General features: G+C 39.2%; 1 protein-coding gene across 5 annotated transcripts in view; it reads right to left on the bottom strand.

Annotated features, from left to right (window-relative positions):
* Positions 1 to 26173, bottom strand: part of RELCH (RAB11 binding and LisH domain, coiled-coil and HEAT repeat containing) — a 114136-nt gene that overhangs the window by 83328 nt on the left and 4635 nt on the right. For all 5 annotated transcript variants that reach the window (XM_061400362.1, XM_061400361.1, XM_061400358.1 and 2 more), the window contains exon 2: positions 3167 to 3256. In XM_061400362.1, the coding sequence (XP_061256346.1) occupies positions 3167 to 3256 (90 nt within the window). The remainder of the gene's footprint in view (positions 1 to 3166; positions 3257 to 26173) is intronic.

Here is a 26173-nt window from a genome sequence, read left to right as displayed (position 1 = left end):
ACTGACTCATAATATTGTGTTCGTTTCAGGTGTATAGCATAGTCATTCCATTTTTTGTAGCCTGTATCTCATTATAGGTTATTACAAGATATGAGATATAAACTTTTGTGCTATGAAGTAAACCCTCGTTGCTGATCTATTTTACGTTTAGTAGTTCGTATCTGTTACTCCTATACTCCTAACCTGTCCCATCCCCCTCTCTCTCCCTGCTTTGCAGAACCACAGCTTTGTTTCCTATGTCTGTAAGTCTATTTGTGTTTTATACATAGATTCACTGGTATTACTGTTAGATTCCACAAATAAATGATATCACATACTATTTGTCTTTCTCAAGACTGCATGTATTTATATATTAGCATTATATAGTAAGCAGAAATTATTTTATGTTCCCAAACTTAGAGAAAGAGTATAATCTTTAGATTAAAAATACAAGGTCAAACTACCAACTATTTAAAATTTTCCTTCTTAGTTATGTTTGGTTATAGTATTTTGCTTAGTTATAACATCTTGCTTTTACATCCATGTTTCCCCTCATTAAAAATACTAGCATACCTAATAACAAGAATAACGATGAACCTCTTAAATTTGACTTTAGGTTTTCAAATAAAAATTAGAGGAATGAAAATAATTACATGGTCTATGTCTGGGTTGAAGTTTTTTTCAAATACATAACCATCTGAACAATAATACAATATACAAAACTAAATATATTTGGTTCAGTTCAGTTCAGTCGTTCATTCGTGTCCGACTCTTTGCGACCCCATGAACCAAAGCACGCCAGGCCTCCCTTTCCATCACCAACTCCTGGAGTCCACGCAAACCCATGTCCATTGAGTCGATGAGGCCATCCAACCATCTCATCCTCTGTCGTCCCCTTCTCCTCCTGCCCTCAATCTTCCCCAGCATCAGGGTCTTTTCAAATGAGTCATTAGTTTCAAATAAACTAAAATATCATGTATTTAACACTTAATAAATAACATATAACATCCAACATTTACTATATAATTAAATATAACATAATGCCACTTAACAAATGATGTAATTAGGAGGATAAGTCCTAAAATTATTGAAATAATTCCCATTTGATTTGCTAATTTTCAGATATTACTGATGTGATTTGCACTTTCGACACAGCTCTTTACTAACCATTGGCAGTAACTTAGAAGCTAATTGAAAGACCAGTAATTGAGAAGAGATAATTACCGTGTCATCTGTCAACTAACAATGCTTAGGACTAAATCATGACAATTGAGGCGGCAGCTGCACTGAGTCTTCCAGTGACTTCCCCCTTCAGCTGACACTGCTATTGTTCTCACTGCCGCATCCTCTCTGAGCCTCTGCTGAACTAAAAATGATTACATCATTTTCCCCCTTAACTCATGTAATACTCTTTGAGATTTTTAAACATTCAATAGCTCTTTTCTCAAGCAAGAAATGAAAAGCACATATTGGAATGTCATTTTACATAGGTCAAACTTAATCCTTCACTCTACGAGGTGGCATATGGTATGATCAGTCGTGGGCTCTGCTGCTGGGCTATCTACATTTGAGTCTTCGCTCTGCCACTAAAGTCTTAAGACTCTCTGAGTGCCTCAGTTTCTTGGGGAGTGGAAGATGAGGATAATTCTATAACTTAATGCATTAAGATACTTTTACAAAGTGTTCAGAAAAGAGCAAGTGCTCTATAAAAATTAGTGCTCCATAGCACTCATCTTTATTCATGATGACTAGAACAGGCAAATATATGGCAGGTTTTAACAACCTTGTTCCAGTAAAGGGAAAAAAAATTCAACAGGGTTGATGAAGAGAGGGAGCCACAGTGTGGATGTTCCCTGACCCCAAAGGGCCCTCACAGGCTCCACTTGTCTCATGTGGCATCTTTCCTACACCAGGTGTGCCCACCACCCCAGCGGGGGAAAATGCCTAACTGAGGGTGGCTTCCCGTCTATCTCAGAGTCAACGTCCCATGAAAACCACAATTCCTATAAAGACATTCAGGAACTACTTCAATAACTAACAGTCACACCCTGAAGCACCAGAAAGGTGCCAGTCCCTTGACATCTGAGGAGCCAGAGCTTCTATACTGGTAAATTCAGGGTGGACCCCCCAGAAGAATCCAACTGGCCTCATCTGATGAGGGCAGAATACAGAGGGTACAAATTGGTCTTCTGAAGTCCCTACAGATCCAATGGCAATGCCAAAAAGGCAAAACTGGTGGGAGAGTGGAGAGGGGAAGGAGACTGGAATGAGGAACCAAGCAACTAAAAAGGATGCTGCTCTTCTTTTTGGAATGGGCAAAGTCCAGGAAACCCTGAGTGGACCAAGTATTAACAACCTTTATTTTCAGGATCACAGGAAAGTCAAATGAAGTTTCTAGAGGGATGCAGTGGTGGCCATGGAGAATCCAAGGAATGAAGACAAAGTTTTGATCACCAATCAGCATGGAAGTATGTAAACCAATTTTTAACCATCAGCAGAGTTGCATTGGTATATACCATGTAAATGGAGAAGGCAATGGCACCCCACTCCAGTACTCTTGCCTAGAAAATCCCATTGATGGAGGAGCCTGGTAGGCTGCAGTCCATGGGGTCGCTAAGAGTCGGGCACGACTGAGCGACTTCACTTTCACTTTTCACTTTCATGCATTGGAGAAGGAAATGGCAACCCACTCCAGTGTTCTTGCCTGGAGAATCCCAGGGACGGGGGAGCCTGGTGGGCTGCCGTCTATGGGGTCGCACAGAGTCAGACACGACTGAAGCGACTTAGCAGTAGCAGCAGCATATCATGTAAATATTACTTAGCCCTGGTCTGGAGGATAAAAGGAAAGAGGAGAGCAAGGTCCAAATAACTTTGCACTAAAGCATGGCTGACTTACACCTGCTTTCCACCAGTTTTATAACTATATGGCTGTAAACTGTTAGATGTGAGCAGAACTCAGCAGTCGCAGGCACACATAACCAAGAACTCAGAGCATCACTGGAAAGAGCGGATGGGGCTGCTGAACATTCAGGAACGCTCCCTGAAACCAATAAATTAGTAACATAACTTTGTATGATAACTATCTAATTCTATTCACATACTGAACTGTAGAAGAAAGAGAATTTTTCAAGTCATTTCATTATTTCTGGAATGTCAAAAACATCCAAATCTGTCTTTAGACTCTTACCTGCCACTCTCTCATCTGTTTCCCTGTTACCATCATCTGAATATCTTGCAAAGTCTAAAGAATCAAGGGTACTGATGCTCCCGGCTCGATCTGTAATAAATCAAAAACAGAAAAAAAAAAGAAGAAGAATTAAACAGCTTTTTATTTAACTGCCAAAATAAGCACCTGGAAATCAATTAATTACCTATGATTTTTTTCTCCAGTTAATAAACTATGATTCTAAGGTGTAGGAATTCTATTACAACTATAACGTAAAAATGCTCATACCAAGTAAAGTACTTTGAGGTAACTCAAGTTTCCCTGCCCAGATCTCTAACTCCCGAACAAGACACACGCAGGGTACAATGCAAGCAGCCTAGCTAAGGACAACAGAACTGCAAACAATTTGGATTTTATTCCAAGTCCAGTGGAAAAACAACAGAAACACATACATTTTTAGAAACTGGCTGCTGTAAGCAAAGTGGTTTTCAGAGAGACCAGCTCAGAGGCTATTATGTAAATCAACTATACTCCATTAAAAATAAAAATTAAAAAAGAGAGGCTACTAGAGTCATGTAAGGGCTTCCCAGGTGGCGTTAGTGGTAAAAAAGAACAACAACAACAACAAACAAACCTGAGCCAATGCAAGAGACACAGAGACTTGGGTCTGGTCCCCGGGTCAGGAATATCCCCTGAGGAAGCCATGGCAACCCACTCCAGTATTCTTGCCTGGAGAATCCCACGGACGGCGGAACCTGTGGGCTGCAGTCCACAGGGTCGCAAAGAGTCGGACACGACTGAACTGACTTAGCGCAGCATACATACAGAGGCGTGTAGGTGAGAGATGATCAGATCTGGCCTAGAATAGAGGTACTAGAAATATGAGAAGTGGGCAGATTTGGGTTATTTTTTGGTGTAAAACATGTCCTGGTATTGAATTGAATGTAGGTTTAAGTAAAAGAGAGAAAACAAGGTGATTCCTGAAGACTCCATTTACTGAATTTGTAATATGAGATGCAAAAGATGAATGCAGGGACTTTAGGAGGTCTGTGCAGGGGGTGGTATAGAATGTTCTTAGCTTTAGGCAGATTTTTAAGTGTCTCTAAACAGAAAAATACACTGTAAAAATTCTCACTTGAAGGAAGAAATCAAAGCTGACATTTATTAAGGGAGATGTACCTAGCTAACGCAAAGAAGGGACAATAGGTCAACTCTTCATTAAGTCATGCCACTTACAGAGTGCTTACTGCTCTAAGGAACAGATTATCTGTTTAGAAAGCACTATCTGGGCAAATAAATGCAGATTACAGAAATACAGATTTGAAATCACATATGGCCCCCCCACCTCCTTTTAAAACAATCAGTATATGCCAATAATTGAAATGGTTGACTTTCAAATAGAGTTATGCTATTATCAATGTACCTCTTATCTTTAAACTCCTATTAAGGTGAACTGTGTACTCTTCTGAGAACACTGTGTTTGTATTCAGAGAAGCATTTAATTTCTCTGCACTTTAATTATATCTGATAAATAACAACTTACTATTAACTTATGTTGTAAGATGGTATAAACAAATAACAGGGAATCAAGTACACATCAAATCATTAGAGCATAATTTATTTAAGCATAAACCAAGAAATATCAAATAACAGAAGGGGAGTTTAAGTATAGTTCTCCCCATCAAATTTTGCAACACGCTCTTTTCGTAATATATTCTAAATACTGATCTGGCTGGAACTACTGCAATGCTTCGTCATTGGTGCCTGGAGCAATTAAATGCAAAACCGTTAGTCAAATGGAAGGACCTCCTCTCAGGACAATGGAAGGGTCCTGACCCATTATTAACTAGCGGTCGAGGATGTGCTTGTATTTTTCCACAGGATGCAAATTCTCCAATTTAGATCCGGGACAGGTTGATTCTCCATGTTGCAGACCCCCAGACATCCAGTTCCCCCATTGCTTCGATCACAAAAGAGGAGCCCGCCGGCAGGGGAGACAAGATAAACATCGAGATCCCGGTGAGACTGACAGGGCAGCTGCAGCGTGAACTCCAACCAGAAAATAATTCTACTTATTCTGTTTTAGCTTATCCACCCTCGCCTTATGTTTTCCTTTTTACTAATGACTCCAACAAACTTATTGTAGGCATGAATTATTCAGGTGGACCTAACGTAGTGACTTGTGAACAATGTATGCTTTCATCTTGTTTAAACCCTCAATGTAATGTTTGCTCCTTTGTAGTGCTACAACGTCCACCTTATCTTATGATGTAACCACTTGTTGATATGTTAATTATGGTCTCACTGTGTTACAACAACTACAAGATTTAATGCGACAACAACGATTTGTGGGCTTACTTATTTTAGGAATATCAGCTTTGATAGCAACAATGACTTCTGTTACTGCGGCAGCAATATCATTGACTCAACAAGTGCATACTGCCCAATATGTTGATACCATGTCTAAAATTGTTTCTTTAACTCTAGCAACTCAGGAAGCTATAGATAGAAAATTGGAGATGAGAGTAGACGCCTTAGAAGAAGCAATTATGCATATTGGGACTGAGTTATAGGCTTTAAAGGTGAAGATGGCTTTGACATGCCACGCTGATTACAGGTGGATATGCGTGACATCTTTGAAGGTAAACGAGACAGATTATGAATGGGAAAAGATTAAAAATCATATCTCAGGTGTTTGGAACAGTTCTGATATTGGCCTGGACTTAGGGAAACTTCATAATCAAATACAGACCTTGGAACACTCTCAACTGGATTTTACCGCCACTGGAGCAGCTAATGATTTTTTTAACACCTTCTCTAACTTTATTTCTGGAAAAAATATTCTGTCTAATATCCCTAGTCTCTAATCCTACTTCTCATAATCATTCTTCCTTGTATTGTCAGGATTCTCCGGCAGAGCATCCGGAAGCTCGCGACTGAGCTGCATCTGGTTGTTTTAAGAAATAAAAAAGGGGGAGATGTTGGGGGCCAGAGTGAGGTACTCTGCCCATGACAAAGGTCATGAGGAAGGAAGCTCGACATACGCAAACGTGGGATCGAGCCTCAGGAGTCCCCCTGGAACTCCTCGAGCATCTACCCCCATTACCAGAGCCTGCCTACTTTACTACTTTGTGCTCTCACCTACATCTCTGACTTTACGGGGGGCTGTCCCCCACCACCTCTTTCGGAGAAGGAGTTAACCTAGAGCTCCAGTTAATAATAATTCCTGGGCGTGATAAGAGTGTTTTAACCTACAAACTCCTCTGAAGGTTCTCTAGCCTGCCTGACAGGCTTGTCCCGCCACATGTGATTGCTCACAGCCTCCCAACTGTGAGAGGCACGAGATGCTTTAAACCTTCTAAAAACAGGTTCCTTAGAAAAGTTAGAAAACTATTAGTATAAGTATAATGGGCTGATTAGAAATTGTATTGGTGAAGGGTTTTTCATTTGTTGAGCCAATGTTTGTGCTAAGTCTCCACATCCCCTGCCCTTACACACATTAATGAATATATAGAAGAAATAAGTATTAACCTTTGATATTAATCACGTTAGACCTTAGGCTAAGTAAATTCTTTCCTTAACTAAAACCCACTACACCCTCACCCTATAGGAACGTAACTTTATTTGGGTGGTGTCTGTTTTGAGAATAATCAGCCCTGGAGAAATAAGTGTCCTGGTTGACTGACTTCTGTCACAAGGAGAGGGTCGTAAATTGTCAGCAGGTCCCCCTGGCCAGAAGATGATGTAACACCCCTAAGACCTCTGTATACATTTGTATGAAGCACCTGACTTTGATAAAAGTCAGGACTGCTGACCCCGCGTGACTTTTCATAACATCTCAGTGTATAAAAGTAGACCATGGAAAATAAAGAATTGGGATCAGTTTCTCGAAATACTGGTCTCCCCATGTCGCTCTCTCTCTCTCTCTGGTTGACTCCACCTGGAGCGCGGACCCCGCCATGCTTACTAATTATGCCTGGGCTTCTAAGATCTGACCGGGGAGGCCTCAGTGTCTCCTCTCCTTGGGGAGAACGGAAGGATGCCTGCGGCCTACGTAAGTGGTGCAAACTTCTTGTCTTGAAGTTTTATTGGTCTCCCGCGTAAACCAAGCTACTCAGCCTCTTTTCTCCACTGAATTTTCCTACTGAGCTATCCTCATTCTATTACTCTTTATATCCTTAATTAACATTTAATTAAGCAATTGTTTCCTGATCTTATACTCTGGATCAGCCGGGGCTGGACCCCGGCAATTTACTATAGAAATCTCAAAAGTTCATATTAAAATAGGGTGAAATTAGGAATATTACTCAGCAATAAAAAAACTACATGACTGAATTTCAGTGCTTTATGATGAATGAGAGAATCTTTATACAGAATACACACTGTGTAATTTCATTTACATGAAGTTTTAGAATAGACAGTAGTAATTTATGGTAGAAACAATCATTATAGTGGTTCTTGGAGTGGCGGTTGAAAGGACCAGGGGTTGAGTGACTGGGAAGAGGTGTGAGGGACCTTTCTTTCCTCCAATTATATAAATACACATACTATAAATAATTATAAAAATAGAGGTACATAGAAAAGTAGATAAACCATTCCAATCTTACTAAGATTGAAACATGATCAGAGATTATTAATTCCTGCCCCCCCTCCGAATTTCTGGATATTCTTTTCTGAACTCTTTTCCCCTTGTGTAAGTACACATATACATTTCTGCAAAAACAGAATGGATACTTGCATCTTTGTAACTTGCTTTTTAAAAATGAAGATCATGTAGTGAGATTTTGCCATATTGATAAGGCGATGGATACACACTGCTTAGACCACTTTCTAAATTAAGTAAGCACAGCAATCTGAGTTCCATCCACAGTATACAACAGCAATTGTCAATGTTTGGTATTATTATTTTTAATCTCACCAATTTAACATATACTATAAAGTTGTCTTATTTAATTATGCATCTCTTTGATTCCTGGTGAACTTGAACATTCTTTTAAAGATATGATGGCCATCTACCTTTTTTGAGTGTATGTGTGCAAATTTTCTATTCACTTTCTTTGACCATGTTAACTAGCATCCAGATTTTCCTGGTAAGTTGTTTTGCTGTTACTGCCCTGATCAGAAGCTCCTCTTGAGGACTAGTCCCTCTGCTCACACTCAGAAGCATGTTTTAGCTCCTCACTAGCTTGTCTCATGTCTCCAACCTGTGTGTTAAAACATGTACACCCAGTAGGATAAATCTTTATCAACCAACATTCTGGTGGCGGTGTAGCAGACCTCACTGTTCTATTCCTGAGTTTCATGAATGGTGAAGTATGATGCTGGTTGTTGATTTCAGATATATATATTTCTATATGTTAAGTATCTAATGTTAGTTTTCTAAGTATTTCTTTCTCTTTCTGGTATTTTCAGTCAGACATACAGGCCTACTAGGTTAGAGCCTATTTGATCATCATACATATTTCTCCACTAAACTATTTCTCCAGAAGTCTGTAATAGGAAAGAGTCTTTGGAGAAAGCAAATGCAGCTTAATTTCTGTCTTGGTATTATTATGACCATTGAAAAATATATTCTTTTTCTTTTTAGTTCCAAGCCAACAATTTTATATTCTCCAAGGAAAAAAAACTTTAATATCTTTTAAACTACAATAACATTAATGTCATAAAAGTAAAAGCAATCTCCCAATGTATTAAAATATATGCCATGTCAGAAAATAATTATGTATGGAAGAAAGTAATTTCAACTTTGATGGAGTTAACCTATAACAGTTTGTATATAAAATATACTTTGGAATTTAATACTAATAGGTAAGATTTATCAGTTTTTCCAGTAGTCATGTATGGATGTGAGAGTTAGACTATAAAGAAAGCTGAGCACCAAAGAATTGATGCTTTTGAACTGTGGTGCTGGAGAAGATTCTTGAGAGTCCCTTGGACAGCAAGGAGATCCAACCAGTCCATCCTAAAGGAAATCAGTCCTGAATATTCATTGGAAGGACTGATGCTGAAGCTGAAGCTCCAATATTTGGGCCACCTGATGAGAAGAACTGACTCATTGGAAAAGACCCTGATGCTGGGAAAGATTGAGGGCAGGAGGAGAAAGGGACAACGGAGGACGAGATGGTTGGATGGCAACACCGACTCGATGGACATGAGTTTGAGCAAGCTCTGGGAGTTGGTGATGGACAGGGAAGCCTGGCATGTTGCAGTTCATGGGGTTGCAAAGAGTCAGACACGACTGAGCGACTGAACCGAACTGAGGTAAGATTATAGCTTCTAGATAAATAAGTTTCTTTGGATTCAACCAGAATTCTTTTCCAGGGCAAGCACATACCTTTCCAAATACTCTGATATAAAAGAGGAAGAGTTTGGAAAAACTAGCCTCTTTTCTTAAGAAAGAAGCTATTACCACTTTCTAATATACAGTATACCACAAAGCATTTCTTCAAATTCCAAGATTGTGTAACTTCTTAGTAATTCACTTTGTAACTCAGAAACTGAATGATCAGGGACTTCCATCATAGCTGGCAAACCAGTAAAACCTGTATGTAAGTTTCAGTAGTCCTGAAAACTAAAACCATTAGACACAGTGTAACTACAAGGCATGCAGACTGATTTCATAAATTACTGTATGAGAGCAGTCTTATTTATATACATTTAATCTTTTAGTACTGATGACAGAATGTACTTTTACAATAGCTAAAAAAATTAGTTTCAGATTCTTAAAAAGCTATCTTTTATAGAAATTAGATATCAATAGCACTGTAAAAGAAAAATGTATCAGAAAAATTGATCAGCTCCTGACTGGTAAACTGCATTGGTTAATTCAGTGAACATTCAGTGAACAACTACTGTGTACCAGGTTAATAACAGGAAAATACAATAAAGAATTAAAGAATAATTTTTAAAGACTATAGATATAACTGATTCTGAAGAACAGACTTAAAATTTCTGAATACTTCTCTCTATACTGTTTAAATTTTTTACAATTAATACTTTTTGTAATATGGGCATTTTATAATTAAAAAGTCATTAAAGTACCCAATTTACAATTAATGGATTTAAATAAAAATAATGTCAAGCAATTAGATTTAAATTTCAATTTGCTTAGTAAAGATCATTTACTGAACTACATCTGTGTCATGGGTTAGGGTTAAAGCAAAGAAAAGAAGTATATAGTTTACAAATTCAGTAATAGATAACAAATTTACCTTAAAAATAATTATATCTAAATTTGAGGTCTTACATAAACACTCTAGTATATTATCCATTTAAATTAAAAAATGGATCTTAGAAATTTCTCAGTGGCAAAATTTACATTTAGATTTCGTGATCTTCAGTTCTTCTCTAACATGGGGACTCATTTCACTGGCCCCTATGTTCAAAATATTTGAGAGCTAGAAGGAATCTTAGAGACAGCCCAACCCTTCATCTTGACTAATAAAAAAACAGTGTGTATTCATTCAGTGTATATTTACTAATCCATGGAGTGGAGGAGAAAGATAAAAATTCAGTAAGACTTGGCTCTAGCCTTGAGTAAGCTTATAAACCACTGGAATTCAGTCAGGTACACAGATAATAACAATACAATTAGACTACGTTAAAGGTTAAGCAAATTAACCTTTGTGAGAAGCTCGGGGTATAATTTAAGTCTCCCAGTTTCCAGTTCACTGTCTTTTCTGTGTCACAAGATTTCACTGAGTTAAATATCAAATTAAAAGACTTACACTTAGGAACAGGCGAACACTGAAACTTTATTGACTATTCACTAAAGGTAAAGTTTCTATAATGCGGGATGACTTAACCATATGAACAGCTGTCAGGTAAAGAGGAGGGTTATTATTAACAGCATTAGCTATTATTATACTTAACACTTTCTGACCACTTATTCCCTAACAGAAGCAGTAGATATTAAGAAGAGGGGGCAGGAATACACAGAAGAACTGTACAAACAGGATCTTCACGACCAAGATAATCACGATGGTGTGATCACTCACCTAGAGCCAGACATCCTGGAATGTGAAGTCAAGTGGGCCTTAGAAAGCATCTCTACGAACAAAGCTAGTGGAGGTGATGGAATTCCAGTGGACCTATTTCAAATCCTGAAAGATGATGCTGTGAAAGTGCTGCACTCAATATGCCAGCAAATTTGGAAAACTCAGCAGTGGCCACAGGACTGGAAAAGGTCAGTTTTCATTTCAATCCCAAAGAAAGGCAATGCCAAAGAATGCTCAAACTACTGCACAATTGCACTCATCTCACACACTAGTAAAGTAATGCTCAAAATTCTCCAAGCCAGGCTTCAGCAATAGGTGAACCATGAACTTCCAGATGTTCAAGCTGGTTTTAGAAAAGGCAGAGGAACCAGAGATCAAATTGCCAACATCCGCTGGATCATCGAAAAAGCAAGAGAGTTCCAGAAAAACATCTATTTCTGCTTTATTGACTATGCCAAAGCCTTTGCCTGTGTGAATCACAATAAACTGTGGACAATTCTGAAAGAGACGGGAATACCAGACCATCTGATCTGCCTCTTGAGAAACTTATATGCAGGTCAGGAAGCAACACTTAGAACTGGACATGGAACAACAAACTGGTTCCAAACAGGAAAAGGAGAACTTCAAGGCTGTATATTGTCATCCTGCTTATTTAACTTTTATGCAGAGTACATCATGAGAAACGCTGGGCTGGAAGAAGCACAAGCTGGAATCAAGACTGCCGGGAGAAATATCAATAACCTCAGATATGCAGATGACACCATCCTTATGGGAGAAAGTAAAGAGGAACTAAAAAGCCTCTTGATGAAAGTGAAGGAGGAGAGTGAAAAAGTTGGCTTAAAGCTCAACATTCAGAAAACGAAGATCATGGCATACGGTCCCATCACTTCATGGGAAAGACATAGGGAAACAGTGGAAACAGTGTTAGACCCTAACCCTAACCCTAATCTTTTTGGGCTCCAAAATCACTGCAGGTGGTGACTGCAGCCATGAAATTAAAAGACGCTTCCTCCTTGGAAGGAAAGTTATGACCAATCTAGATAGCATATTGAAAAGCAGAGACATTATTTTGCCAACAAAGGTCCGTCTAGTCAAGGCTATTATGGTTTTTCCAGTAGTCATGTATGGATGTGAGAGTTGGACTGTGAAGAAAGCTGAGTGCCAAAGAATTGATGCTTTTGAACTGTGGTGTTGGAGAAGACTCTTGAGAGTCCCTTGGACTGCAAGGAGATCCAAACCAATCCATTCTGAAGGAGATCAGCCCTGGGATTTCTTTGGAAGGAATGATGCTAAAGCTGAAACTCCAGTACTTTGGCTACCTCATGCGAAGAGTTGACTCATTGGAAAAGACTCTGATGCTGGGAGGGATTGGGGGCAGGAGGAGAAGGGGACGACAGAGGATGAGATGGCTGGATGGCATCACTGACTCGATGGATGTGAGTCTGAGTGAACTCTGGGAGTTGGTGATGGACAGGGAGGCCTGGCATGCTGCGATTCATGGGGTCACAAAGAGTCGGACACGACTGAGTGACTAAACTGAACTGAACTGACCACTTATTCTGTGCCAGATATTTTTCACAGATAAACAGGAGCTGTTACCGTCTGTATTTTGCAGTAAAGGATAAAGAGACTATCCCAGACTCACGCAACTGGGAAGGAGCAGAGTAGAAATATTAATTCAAGCCCTCTGACGCCAAAGCCTGTGCTCTAAACCATTAGTTTTCTTGAGCAACATGTGAAAGTGTGCAGGCTCACATCTCCTAGATACCAGCCACATTGGGCTTGATACTGTGAATGATCTCAGTAAGGTCAACCTGGACTCAACTTTCCTCAGGCTACAGAGGGAAAAGCTAATTTTACAAGGAATATTCCAAAGTTACATATTTAAAAGATCCCAATACCTAAAGATCATCTCTTTAACATACCATCTACATTTATTTAAAGGCTTATTTGTCAGGCACAATATTAGGCACTGGTGACAAAAAGATAAACAAAATATGGTCTCTTTTCTCTATTCATGCTAAATAAATATTTATGAACTGCCTACTTTGGGCACTTGTGCCAGGTGTGAAAGAAGACAAAGCTATATGAGACAGGAACTCCAACAAACACCTGAAAAAAAAATCTAGTCAGCGAAAACATCAACATACAAAAACAAGAGCAGCAGTACCACAGTCACAAGTTTCATATAATTAATTTCCATGAGAGAGAGACCAAACAAACATACAAACAAAGTTCAGAGGACTTAGAGACCACTATGAGGAAGGAAGATTAACTGGACCTTCCCTTAAAGATAAACAGAATCTGGAAAGCAGAAAAGAACGATGGAGGAAAAGAACATGAAGAGAAGGAAAAATAATATGGACAAGAGCACTGAGACAAGAATACATAAAGCAAGTTCAAGAAACACTAAGTAAACGACGTGAGCACAACAAAGGGCTGTATATGGCAGTGCGGATGAACACACAGGACAAACAGAAGTACAGGGAGAGCTTTGTGAGGCATATTTACAGTAAAATACTGCAAAGTCATTTTTATCATATACTGTGCAAAAATGGGAAAAATTAAATTCCTAAACAGATTTGTAAATTTTTTTTCTGCAATATATAATTCTGCTATAAAAAAGCGTTCAAAAAAACTGTCTTGGATGAGAGCAATTTTAAAAGGTTTTAGCTAGAGTCACATGAACAAACTGCTTTTAAAATCAATTAAGGATGGAGGAGCCGATTAAAGGCAGAGGAACCAGCGATAAGGTAAAGCTGAAGGTCCAGATGAGCGCTAAGGCCTGAACTAGGGTGGCACACAAGCAAAGGGCTGACGGAGGGTTGGGAAGAGCCCAGAGAACAGGGTGACAGCACCTCGAGCAGCAGTAGCCACCTCATCAGGACCAACTGGTTTCAGAAACAAATGAACATCACTTCTGACTGCTGAGGAAATGTGGAGAAGGTCACACCCATGATGGCAACCGCGGTCCCCACTCCTCGAGGCTTAGTCGTCTTCCAGGACTAGACCGGAAACTGAGATGTCACCGTGCACCGAAGCCTTGGGACTGAAAAGAAGAAGGACGTACTAGTCCAACTCTGTGGATTTCCACAGTGAAGTTCATTCAGCAAATGATTACTCTCCTTTGTCTTGGTATGGTGCTGCAGTTTACCATTTATTTGTTAAATGATCAATATTATTCTACCCGACCTGCCCTCTGCATTAAAATGACTGGCTACTCTGAGTCAGTAAGATATACTCTGAATGGGTTACTAAGATACTTTGCCTGATCACATACTAAAATCACTCAAGAACATTTGCTTAACTGTGCTTTAAAATGGACAAAACAGTAGTCGTGTTGCAATGAAAAGAATGAAAACCTGGCAGCTGATGATGTGGTTTGGAATCCCAGTCTTGCCACTTGAGACATGATACGTACTAAAATGCCAAAGGGCACACAAATAAAAGGTGAGCCCGTCTTCCCCAGCCACCATCGCCCATGGGTCACCAGTCATGGCTTAGACTCTTCTGTATGTGTCCTTTCAGAAATACGCTAGGCATAGACCAGTTTCTCCCTTTTTGTGGGTCAATGGAAACAATTCACAATATTCCGTGCATCCTAACTAGTTCAACTTGTAATGTATCTTCTGTCATCCCATGGCAGCGCATGCAGATCACTCTGCTTTAATTAGCTGATCCCCCTCTGTTGGACATTCAGGTTGTTGTAAAACTTTGACACCTTTACTTGAATGTAGAAGATATGAAAAAAATCTAGGTTCAATAATTTTCATGCAAACGAGCTTGTCTTTAATAAAATATGGAATGGAACTGGACACTAAGGAACATGCATTTTTAAAATGTGCTTGATACCACCAAATTACTCTCAAAGAGTGTCCTACCAAGAGTATATAAGTATACATCTTACTTTCCAACCTTTGTATTATATGTATTTTGATCAAAACTACACTCAGAAGACAACATTGTTTACAGACAAAAAAAAAAAAAAACTTGTTAGGAAGAGTTCAGTGAGCCTGTAGACTCAAAAACCCACATATCAATACAAGCTACCTATTTGTTACAGACATCTTATTAGAAGGTTCAAGAGGCAAAAATCAGTATTCTTACTACTTTAACTTACCACAATGCAAATATTAAACATTAAGAACATAATAAAATATGACTAAGAGATTCTGGTGATACATTCGTTACTCTCATCATCTCATCTTATACTCTCTGGACATTTCTCCTTATTCATACATCCATTCTCCACGCTGCCTATCCCCCAACACACACACACATACACACACACAAGCTTTATTCCTTACAGTGATTGTAAAGAATGCCTATAATCTGGAACTACTCTTGAATAAAAAAACTAGAAGCTTTTAAGGCTGCTGCTACACACTTCTCCAATGGTGGTACTATTTCTGCACATATATACAGAATATTTACAAGACTCCCCATACAGTGTAATGTGCGGGCAATACTCTTCAATACTTATTACAGTGCAATAAGAAGCTATTGCTGTAATTCTGTCTGCTTGAAACATGTCAAATGTATCCTAAAAGAGATCTTTGTCAACATGACAGTAAGAATTATCAACTGAGTCTCAAAATTTCCCTTCCAAATAAAACTGACCTTCACGGTAAAATAGCAATAGGAGACTGAGAACAGAGAAGCTGGCACACAGGTACCAACCATCTGTGAGCAAAGAATGGCATGTTTCGCTACTGTCTTGTACAGGAGACAGGGATCAAGACCATCCCTGTGGAGAAGAAATGCAAAACGGCCAAACGGCTGTCTGCGGAGGCCTTACACATAGCCGTGAAAAGAAGAGAAGCGAAAGCAAAGGAGAAAAGGAAAGATATAGGCATCTGAATGCAGAGTTCCAAAGAATAGCAAGAAGAGATAAGAAAGCCTTCCTCAGCGATCAATGCAAAGAAATAGAGGAAAACAACAGAATGGAAAAGACTACAGATCTCGTCAAGAAAATCAGAGATACCAAGGGAACATTTCATGCAAAGATGGGCTCAATAAAGGACAGAAATGGTAGGGACCTAACAGAAGCAGAAGATATTAAGAACAGGTGGCAAGAATACACAGAAGAACTGTACAAAAAAGATCTTCACGACCAAGATAATTACAATGGTGTGATCACTGACCTAGAGCCAGACATCCTGGAATGTGAAGTCAAGTAGGCCTCAGAAAGCATCACTATGAACAAAGCTAGTGGAGGTGATGGAATTCCAGTTGAGCTATTTCAAATCCTGGAAGATGATGCTGTGAAAGTGCTGCACTCAATATGCCAGCAAATTTGGAAAACTCAGCAGTGGCCACAGGACTGGAAAAGGTCAGTTTTCATTCCAATCCCAAAGAAAGGCAATGCCAAAGAATGCTCAAACTACTGCACAATTGCACTCATCTCACACACTAGTAAAGTAATGCTCAAAATTCTCCAAGCCAGGCTTCAGCAATAGGTGAACCGTGAACTTCCAGATGTTCAAGCTGGTTTTAGAAAAGGCAGAGGAACCAGAGATCAAATTGCCAACATCTGCTGGATCATTGAAAAAGCAAGAGAGTTCCAGAAAAACATCTATTTCTGATTTATTGACTATGCCAAAACCTTTGAGTGTGTGGATCACAATAAACTGTGGACAATTCTGAAAGAGATGGGAATACCAGACCACCTGACCTGCCTCTTGAGAAACTTATATGCAGGTCAGGAAGCAACACTTAGAACTGGACATGGAACAACAAACTGGTTCCAAATAGGAAAAGGAGTACTTCAAGGCTGTATATTGTCACCCTGCTTATTTAACCTTTATGCAGAGTACATCATGAGAAATGCTGGGCTGGAAGAAGCACAAGCTGGAATCAAGATTGCCGGGAGAAATATCAATAACCTTAGATATGCAGATGACACCACCATTATGGCAGAAAGTGAAGAGGAACTAAAAAGCCTCTTGATGAAAGTGAAGGAGGAGAGTGAAAAAGTGGGCTTACAGCTCAACATTCAGAAAACGAAGATCATGGCATATGATCCCATCACTTCATGGCAAATAGGGAAACAGTGGAAACAGTGTCAGACTTTATTTTTTTTGGCTCCAAAATCACTGCAGATGGTGATTGCAGCCATGAAATTAAAAGACGCTTGCTCCTTGGAAGGGAAGTTATGACCAATCTAGATAGCATATTGAAAAGCAGAGACATTATTTTGCCAACGAGCGTCTGTCTAGTCAAGGCTATGGCTTTTCCAGTAGTCATGTATGGATGTGAGAGTTGGACTGTGAAGAAAGCTGAGCGCCAAAGAATTGATGCTTTTGAACTGTGGTGTTGGAGAAGACTCTTGGGAGTCCCTTGGACTGCAAGGAGGTCCAACCAGTCCATCCTAAAGGAGATCAGTCCTGGGTGTTCTTTGGAAGGAATAATGCTAAAGCTCAAACTCCAATACTTTGGCCACCTCATGCAAAGAGTTGACTCATGGGAAAAGACCCTGATGCTGGGAGGGATTGAGGGCAGGAGGAGAAGGGGACGACAGAAGATGAGATGGCTGGGTGGCATCACTGACTCGATGGACTTGAGTTTGGGTGAACTCTGGGAGTTGGTGATGGACAGGGAGGCCTGGCGTGCTGCAATTCATGGTGTCCCAAAGAGTTGGACACAACTGAGCGACTGAACTGAAGTGTGCAAATTTAATAGATGATACAAGACAGATATTCAATATAAGGCAACAAAAAAGGCAGACATGTACCAAACACATATGCAGAAATAACTTAACAATGCAGAATATATTCTTTGTGTTCATATACCAGAGTCAAGATGATATTCGTATTTCACATCACTAGAAACACAAAACTCGGTGTACACTGCATAGTTATAGGATTTGGTGTCAATTAATGGCAGAACACTGGAGCTGTAATTCCCATTACAAATGTTTCTTGTTTTGCTAGAATTTATTACATGCAAAATTTGACAAAAATACCTTAAATTGACTCAAAAAAGAAAAGTACAAAGTACACCATCATATGGCTACCACCTGATATGAACAATGGCTAACATTTTGCAAAATTTAAAAAGAAATACCTTAAAGTTCACATCCCTAATGTTTCCTTGGAGAAGGCAATGGCACCCCACTCCAGTACTCTTGCCTGGAAAATCCCATGGACGGAGGAGCCTGGTAGGCTGCAGTCCACGGGGTCTCGAAGAGTCGGGCACGACTGAGCAACTTCACTTTCACTTTTTACTTTCATGCACTGGAGAAGGAAATGGCAACCCACTCCAGTGTTCTTGCTTGGAGAGTCCCAGGGACAGAGGAGCCTAATGTGCTGGTGTCTGTGGGATCGCACAGAGTCGACACGACTGAAGCAACTTAGCAATGTTTCCTTCCTCAAAGGCAATCACAGTAATGGATTCAGTGTGACTCTAGTTGATGTTTTTAAACCTATAGCACATATCACTTCAGTTCAGTCACTCAGTCGTGTCCGACTCTTTGCAACAACCCCATGAACAGCAGCATGCCAGGCCTGCCTGTCCATCACCAACTCCTGGAGTCTAAGTACCCACAAATAATATATTGTTTCATGCATTTGAAAATGTACATAATGGCACTGAACTGTGTGTGATGCTTCACAACAGATCTGATTAAGGCTGCTAAGACCTCCATTCTATGAATATACTATAACTAGTGTTTCCACCGGAGAAGGCCGTGGCACCCCACTCCAGTACTCTTGCCTGGAAAATCCCACGGACGGAGGAGCCTGGTAGGCTGCAGTCCATGGAGTCGCAAAGAGTCGGACACGACTGAGCGACTTCACTTTCACTTTTCACTTTCATGCACTGGAGAAGGAAATGGCAACCCACTCCAGTGTTCTTGCCTGGAGAGTCCCAGGGATGGTGGAGCCTGGTGGGCTGCCATCTATGGGGTCGCATAGATGGACACAACCATAGATGGACGCTTCAGTCGGACACGACTGAAGCGACTTAGCAGCAGCAGTAGTGTTTCCACTATGTATGGCCAAAAGCACTGCTTCCAACGTTGCACACACCTCGTTATGCATCCTCGTAAGTTCTAGATAAATAGTTATATGTGGAAAAGCTGGGTTCACCGGTGTGCACCGCCTTCAGTTTTACTGTATTTTATCAAAACATATTTTATAGTAGTTGTACTGACAGCTCTACTGGTGCCTGCTTCCTCCGTATGAGGAATACTAAGTGTCAGACCTCTTCATATTCTGCCAAAAGCTCAGGTATAGGTTTTACAATATGCATTTCCCTGATTACTAGTGAACTTGAGCAACTTTTCATCGGTTTGCTTCTGCCTATTTTCCATTAGGTTATTTTCCTTCCCTTACTTTGCAGGGATTCTATACAGATTCTATATTTGAAACACTTTTTGACTACTGTATGTATGTGCCAAATATGTACTCCTAGTCTATGGTTGTCTTTTACTTTATGCTATCTTTTCACATACAGGAATTTTAATTGTGATACAAATATATCAATCTCTTCAAAGTCTACAATTTTTATGTGTAAGCAATCTTACCTCAAGCTCATAAATATGTTTTAATATTTCCTTCAAAAAGTCTTCAAGTTCCATTTCCCACATTTAGTATTTCAATTCATTTGGAAACTTTGTTTTGATGTGTGCATGTATATGGTAGGAAAGAAAGAAAGAACTTCCCTCTAGAAGGAAAAAAGTGTATTGAATAGTCTACCCTCTCCTCCTTTGTCTGACTCTGTTTCTCATACAAAAGAGTCACGGAGCTTGTCTCTGGCCTGTAACCTGTCCTTACTGCAATCTGTCTAGCTCTGCTTGCCTTTACTTTTAAATATTTGTTCTGCAGACAGCAACATACATTGGTTTCAAAAAAATTTTAGTAAGCTCCAAAAAGACAAATCCCATTTTCTCATCATGTATGGGTCATAAAATCAAATAACTAACCATTGCCTAAGAGGAACACAAAAAAAAATATTTAAAAATAACTTATATGAATGTAATTTAAAATATCTACAAAAATGGAGGTACAATGCCTTTACAGATATAAAATACAATGCATTAACTGTATGGAGGCAGGTTTTAATGAACCATTACAAAATCTTAAATCCAATGTTTGCCTTTTAATATCAATAATCGATTTTACACTTACATACACTTACTGCAGATGATAATAAATATTAATTCAGCTGACTCTCATAACAGCTCTTAACAGGTAGGTACTGTTATCCTCAATCCTCATTTTTAGATGAAGAAATTGAGGCACTGAGAGATTAAGAAACGAGAATAAAAAAGTGGCAGAAACAGGATCAAAGCCAGGACTCCAAACTCTGTGCTCTTAGCTCTCTACGCTGTACAGTTTTACTTCTTTAACTTATGGTGGCTACTCAAATAGAAATGTTTTACATTTTCACGTGAATTTCAAGTACAGATGTTCCCAGTATGTTTTTTAAACAATTATTTTAATTAGGATGTAACATACCCATTCAGTTCAGTTCAGTCACTCAGGCATGTCCGACTCTTTGCGACCCCATGGACTGCAGCACGCCAGGCCTCCCTGTCCATCACCAACTCCCAGAGTTCACCCAAACTCAAGTCCATCGAGTCGGTGATGCCATCCAACCATCTCATCCTCTGTCGTCCTCTTCTCCTCCTGCTCCCAGTCCCTCCCAGCATCAGGGTCTTTTCCAATGAGTCAACTTTTCGCATGAGGTGGCCAAAGTATTGGAGTTTGAGCTTTAGCATCAGTCCTTCCAATGAACACCCAGGACTGATCTCCTTTAGGATGGACTGGTTGGACCTCCTTGCAGTCTAAGGGACTCTCAAGTCTTCTCCAACATCACCGTTCAAAAGCATCAATTTTTCGGTGGTCTTCAAAAAATAGGCCAAGTTCACTTTAACTTTCAAAAGTATAGGTGGTACACACTGGCACAGACCTACTACGGTTTTATCAGCCACACATGTTTCCACTGTTACTCTTCTACCAAGCTCATATTTCTCTATTTTATTCACATCAATGTGAGAGATCTATCACGTAGCTTGCTATAATACAAACACATCAGCTCTAGGACACTCTTCTTGATCCTGTTACAGTTACCTTTTGCTCAATCTTAGTAAATACCATTGCTGTATTCAATTACATCAAGTATTCACTTCTCAGGAATCTGAAGAATCTATTTTTAAAGTAAATTCGACAATTTACATCCAACTTTCTCAGATTTTCCTGTGCAGATTTCCTTAGTTTGTAGAAACTATATGCACATATGGAATTGGAGAGTTACCAGTTTCGCACGCTCCACTGAAATGGGGCCAGAACCACTTTAAAAAGTTAACTGCAGGTACAAGCTTCCAACAAGATAAATAAGTCTTGGGGATGAAGTGTACAGCATGGTGGCCATAGTTAACAATATTGTTTTGTGTATTTCAAAGCTGCTCAGAGAGTAGATCACAGAAGTTCTCATCAAAGGAAAAAAACAAACAAAGTGTAGCTATGTGGTGATGGGTGCTAACTAAGCTTACTGTGGTGATCATTTCAAAATACAGACATGTATCAAATCATTCTGCTGGACATCTAAAACTAGTAAAATGTCATGACGATTAGATCTCAAAAAAAAGTTAATGGTAATACCTCCACAAACATTCATATGATAAGGGAGTTGAAGCAGATCAATCCTACCACTGCTGCTGTTGCTAAGTCGCTTCAGTCGTGTCCAACTCTGTGAGACCCCACAGACGGCAGCCCACCAGGCTCCCCGTCCCTGGGACTCTCCAGGCAAGAACACTGGAGTGGGTTGCCATTTCCTTCTCCAGTGCATCAAAGTGAAAAGTGAAAGTGAAGTCGCTCAGTCGTGTCCAACTCCTAGCGACCCCATGGACTGCAGCCTACCAGGCTCCTCCATCCATGGGATTTTCCAGGCAAGAGTACTGGAGTGGGGTGCCATTGCTTTCTCATCAATCCTAAACTAATGCAAATCCCCCAAAAGTCAACCAAAGAGGCATCGTGTTCAAAATATGGCCAAACAGCAGAACACAATTTATTTAAGTATCAACAAGTATGTTTTTAGTATAAATAATTTAGAAACCACATTTTATCATCAACTCTTACAGTACAGATGTGTGTGTTGTGTGTTTAGTTAGTTACAGTACATACACATAGAAGCCAATAAAAACAACTATCTGAAGGAAAAAATAGGTTATTAATATTTAAGGCCCTTCTCAATCGATATTTACAATTTAGGTATACGCAGACTGTACTTTTAGACCAAGGTAAGTGCTCTTTTCCAGTTAATCACCCTAAAACCATGGGGTTTAAGGTAGTAGGCACAGTTAAAAGCCACCATACAAAAAAAAAAAAAATGTAGTTTTTGACCCAAATAAACAAAACGAAACCTGAGCCAATCCTGAATTGTTTTTTCCAACAAAGGTGCTTAGAAAACAAGCAAAGAAACAAAGAAGCAGACAGTGAGGTCATCTCTAAAGTGGAGAGTATAAGTTTAGTTTTTAACATAAAAAGGCCTGTTTGGTGATTAATACCCTTATCTTGTTTCCTTTTAAACTATGTACCACAATGGCTTGAAGTGTCATACTGCATTTTTATAACTACCCAAATGGAATCAATTAATTGTGAGCCAGATAACGGCAACCATGTTCCCAGATGATGTTTTAAACAAGGCCAAATATAAAATAAACATTATCTTCTCTTTACCCTCACTTCCTTTTCCTCTTCCTCACTCAGGACGAAGACTCTAAATATGGCCAAATAAGAAAGTTACTGTTTATATTAAAATTTCACTCATACTTAAGCATCACATTAAAATTTTACTTTCTCCACAATTATCACAATCAACAATGATTTTTCTATATCTGAATGCTTACACTATTACCTGTACCACAGAAAACTACTCTATAGACTTTCAGGTGTTAGTCTTGCTTCTCCATTAAGAACATAATATGCTCAAGGATATGCACTAAACTTCTTTGGATTCCTATAATACTGAGCTGTACATAATTTCATAAATTTACTGGTCAATGTAAAATATTGAATATCAACTATACACAAGTCACTATTCGAGGCAATGAAAATATCTGACTTTCCACAAGAATTAAAAAGTTTGAAGCTGCTGAAAGACATGGGTAAAAAATGAGTCATATAAGAGAGAAATTGCAGTCCATGGGGTCGCTGAGGGTTGGACATGACTGAGTGACTTCACTTTCACTTTTCACTTTCATGCATTGGAGAACGAAATGGCAACCCACTCCAGTGTTCTTGCCTGGAGAATCCCAGGGACGGGGGAGCCTGGTGGGCTGCTGTCTATGCGGTCGCACAGAGTCGGACACAACTGAAATGACTTAGTAGTAGTAGTAGTATATCAATAACTTCAGATATGAAGATGACACCACCCTTAAGGCAGAAAATGAGAAGAACTAAAGAGCCTCTTGATGAAAGTGAAGGAGGAGAGTGAAAAAATTGGCTTAAAGCTCAACATTCAGAAAACTAAGATCATGGCATCTGGTCCTATCACTTCATGGCAAATAGATGGGGAAACAGTGGCTGACTTTGTTTTTGGGGCTCCAAAATCACTGCAGATGGTGACTGCAGCCATGAAATTAAAAGACACTTACTCCTTGGAAGGAAAGTTATAACCAACCTAGACAGCATATTAAAAAGCAGAGACATTACTTTGTCAGCTAAGGTCTGACTAGTCAAGGCTATGGTTTTTCCAGTAGTCATGTATGGATGTGAGAGTTGGACTTTAAAGAAAGCTGAGTGCAGAAGAATTGATGCTTTTGAACTGTGGTGTTGGAGAATTCTCTTGAGAGTCCCTTGGACTGCAAGGAGGTCCAACCAGTCCATCCTAAAGGAAATCAGTCCCGGGTGTTCATTGGAAGGACTGATGTTGAAGCTGAAACTACCAATATTTTGGCCACCTGATGCAAAGAGCTGACTCATTTGAAAAGACTCTGATGTCTGGAAAGATTGAAGGCAGGAGGAGAAGGGGACGACAGAGGATGAGATGGTTAGATGGCATCACCGACTCAATGGACATGAGTTTGAGCGAGCTCCAGGAGTTAGTGATGGACAGGGAGGCCTGGCATGCTGTGGTTCATGGGGTCGCAAAGAGTTGGACCAGACTGAGCCACTGAACTGAACTGAATATGGTCCAGACAACAGTAGCAAGTCTCACTCAGCTAAAAGCAGTGAACTTAATATATCAGAAATATTCTCTTGATATTTTGTTAGAAGCCAGAGGAAGCACTAAACCCAATTCCAACCTACCGGGGAGGAACTGCTTTGTTAAAGTGGAAGAGATGGGAACTTTTGGAAGATGGGAATCACAGCACAGGTGATAAAAGAAGGGGACAGAGCACAGTGAACCAAGTGCTCTCTCAGAGCTCTGAGAAAAGACAGGCAGGACAGTGAAAGAGTATTTAAAAAGGAGAGAGATAACTCAAGAAGTCTGCAGGCTTGTAAGTTAAATTATTAAAGTCAGTCATAAATGGCTCCTGATAAGCTGCCTTAAGAACATCTGGAAGCATGATAGCTACAGAATAAAAGAAAATTCATCACTGAAAGGCATGTTATTTGACCACTTACTGTCTCTACAGAGCTGACTCATTCTAGGCAATTTTTCTGATTTTGATTAGACCTTGAAGGCTCAGAGTAGAATATCATTCCTCTACATAAAATACTGTAATTTGTAATTAAGTTGTGCCAAAGGAATTGGCACAACTTTTATCTTGCAATCTAACTGGAAACCAAACTGGCTAAACTGGCAAAAATAGAGAGGACAATATATAATTAATGTGTGTCTATATTCAAGCAAGCAATATTACATGCAAAAGATCAAATTAGTTTATCAAGTGGACCTAGCAGGACCATCACAAGGATGCTACAATTTACCAAACACTGAGACTCCATGAGAGCTCATTTTAAATTCTTCCACTGAAAACATCAAATTTAAAAAGCTATAGTTCTTTTATATGTTTTATACATTTGACTTACTCTTTTAGGCAAGAAAAAAGATAGTATGAAGACTTCTTAAAGTATTTTAGAATTACCACTATACTATTATCTAGGTCAGATAATACAGACTTTGGGGCAAACAATTTAGTAAATCTTACAAAATTAAACTGCTTTTGTGTGTGCTTAGTTGCTCAGTCCTGTCTCTCTGCGACCTCATTAACTGTAGCCACCAGGCTCCTCTGTCCATGGGGATTCTCCAGGCAAAAATACTGGAGTGGGTTGCCGTGTTCTCCTCCAGGGGATCTTCCCAACCCAGGGATCAAACCCAGGTCTCCTGCACTGCAGTTGGATTCTTAACCATGTGAGCCACCAGGTGAGCCTTTTAGAAATCTTTAAACAAAGAAAACCACTGTTGACTATACATTTATTACTCTGAAGTTTTATGAATTTTCAGATCAGACACACATTAATCAAAAATACATAAAAAAAAAATAATTTAATGTTTTAGATAATCCACACTATCAATGTTTATACTGTTTACAATCAACCAAAAAGTATTCATTGAATATTATAAAGTAATAATCCAACTAGCAACAATTAACATGGTAGAACTGAATACAGAGGACCCTTATAACCAGCAGTAGTCTGGTCCTAAAGAAAGATTCATCCTCAGAGTTTCTAAAATATAATTTGTATGATCCGAATCTTAGTCAAAATCTTCAAAACATGGTACTAACCATAGATTTACAGACTTATTTTAGCATTTATCTATTTTCTGACTGTATTAAGACATTTAAGTATATTAATATTTTGATATACAATGCATTTGGATTTAAATTATACTAAAGCTAGTGCTATAAGTATCTGCATAATTATAGGAGGAATATTTTAGAAATATTTCTTCTTTTTATGATGCCATCATAGGCCTAAATTTAGAAAGAGAAACTATTAAACTTCTAGAAGAAAATACACAAGAAAATTTTTGCAACTTTAGGATACGCAAATATTTATTTAGGAAACAAAGACCATGAATCATTAAGGGAAAAACACAATTAACTGGACTTAATGAAATGAAAATCTTTTGTTCACAA

This window comes from Bos javanicus, chromosome 24, assembly GCF_032452875.1.
Source record: "Bos javanicus breed banteng chromosome 24, ARS-OSU_banteng_1.0, whole genome shotgun sequence".
NCBI classification, from domain to species: domain Eukaryota; kingdom Metazoa; phylum Chordata; class Mammalia; order Artiodactyla; family Bovidae; genus Bos; species Bos javanicus.
This window is presented reverse-complemented; position numbering and strand designations above follow the sequence as displayed.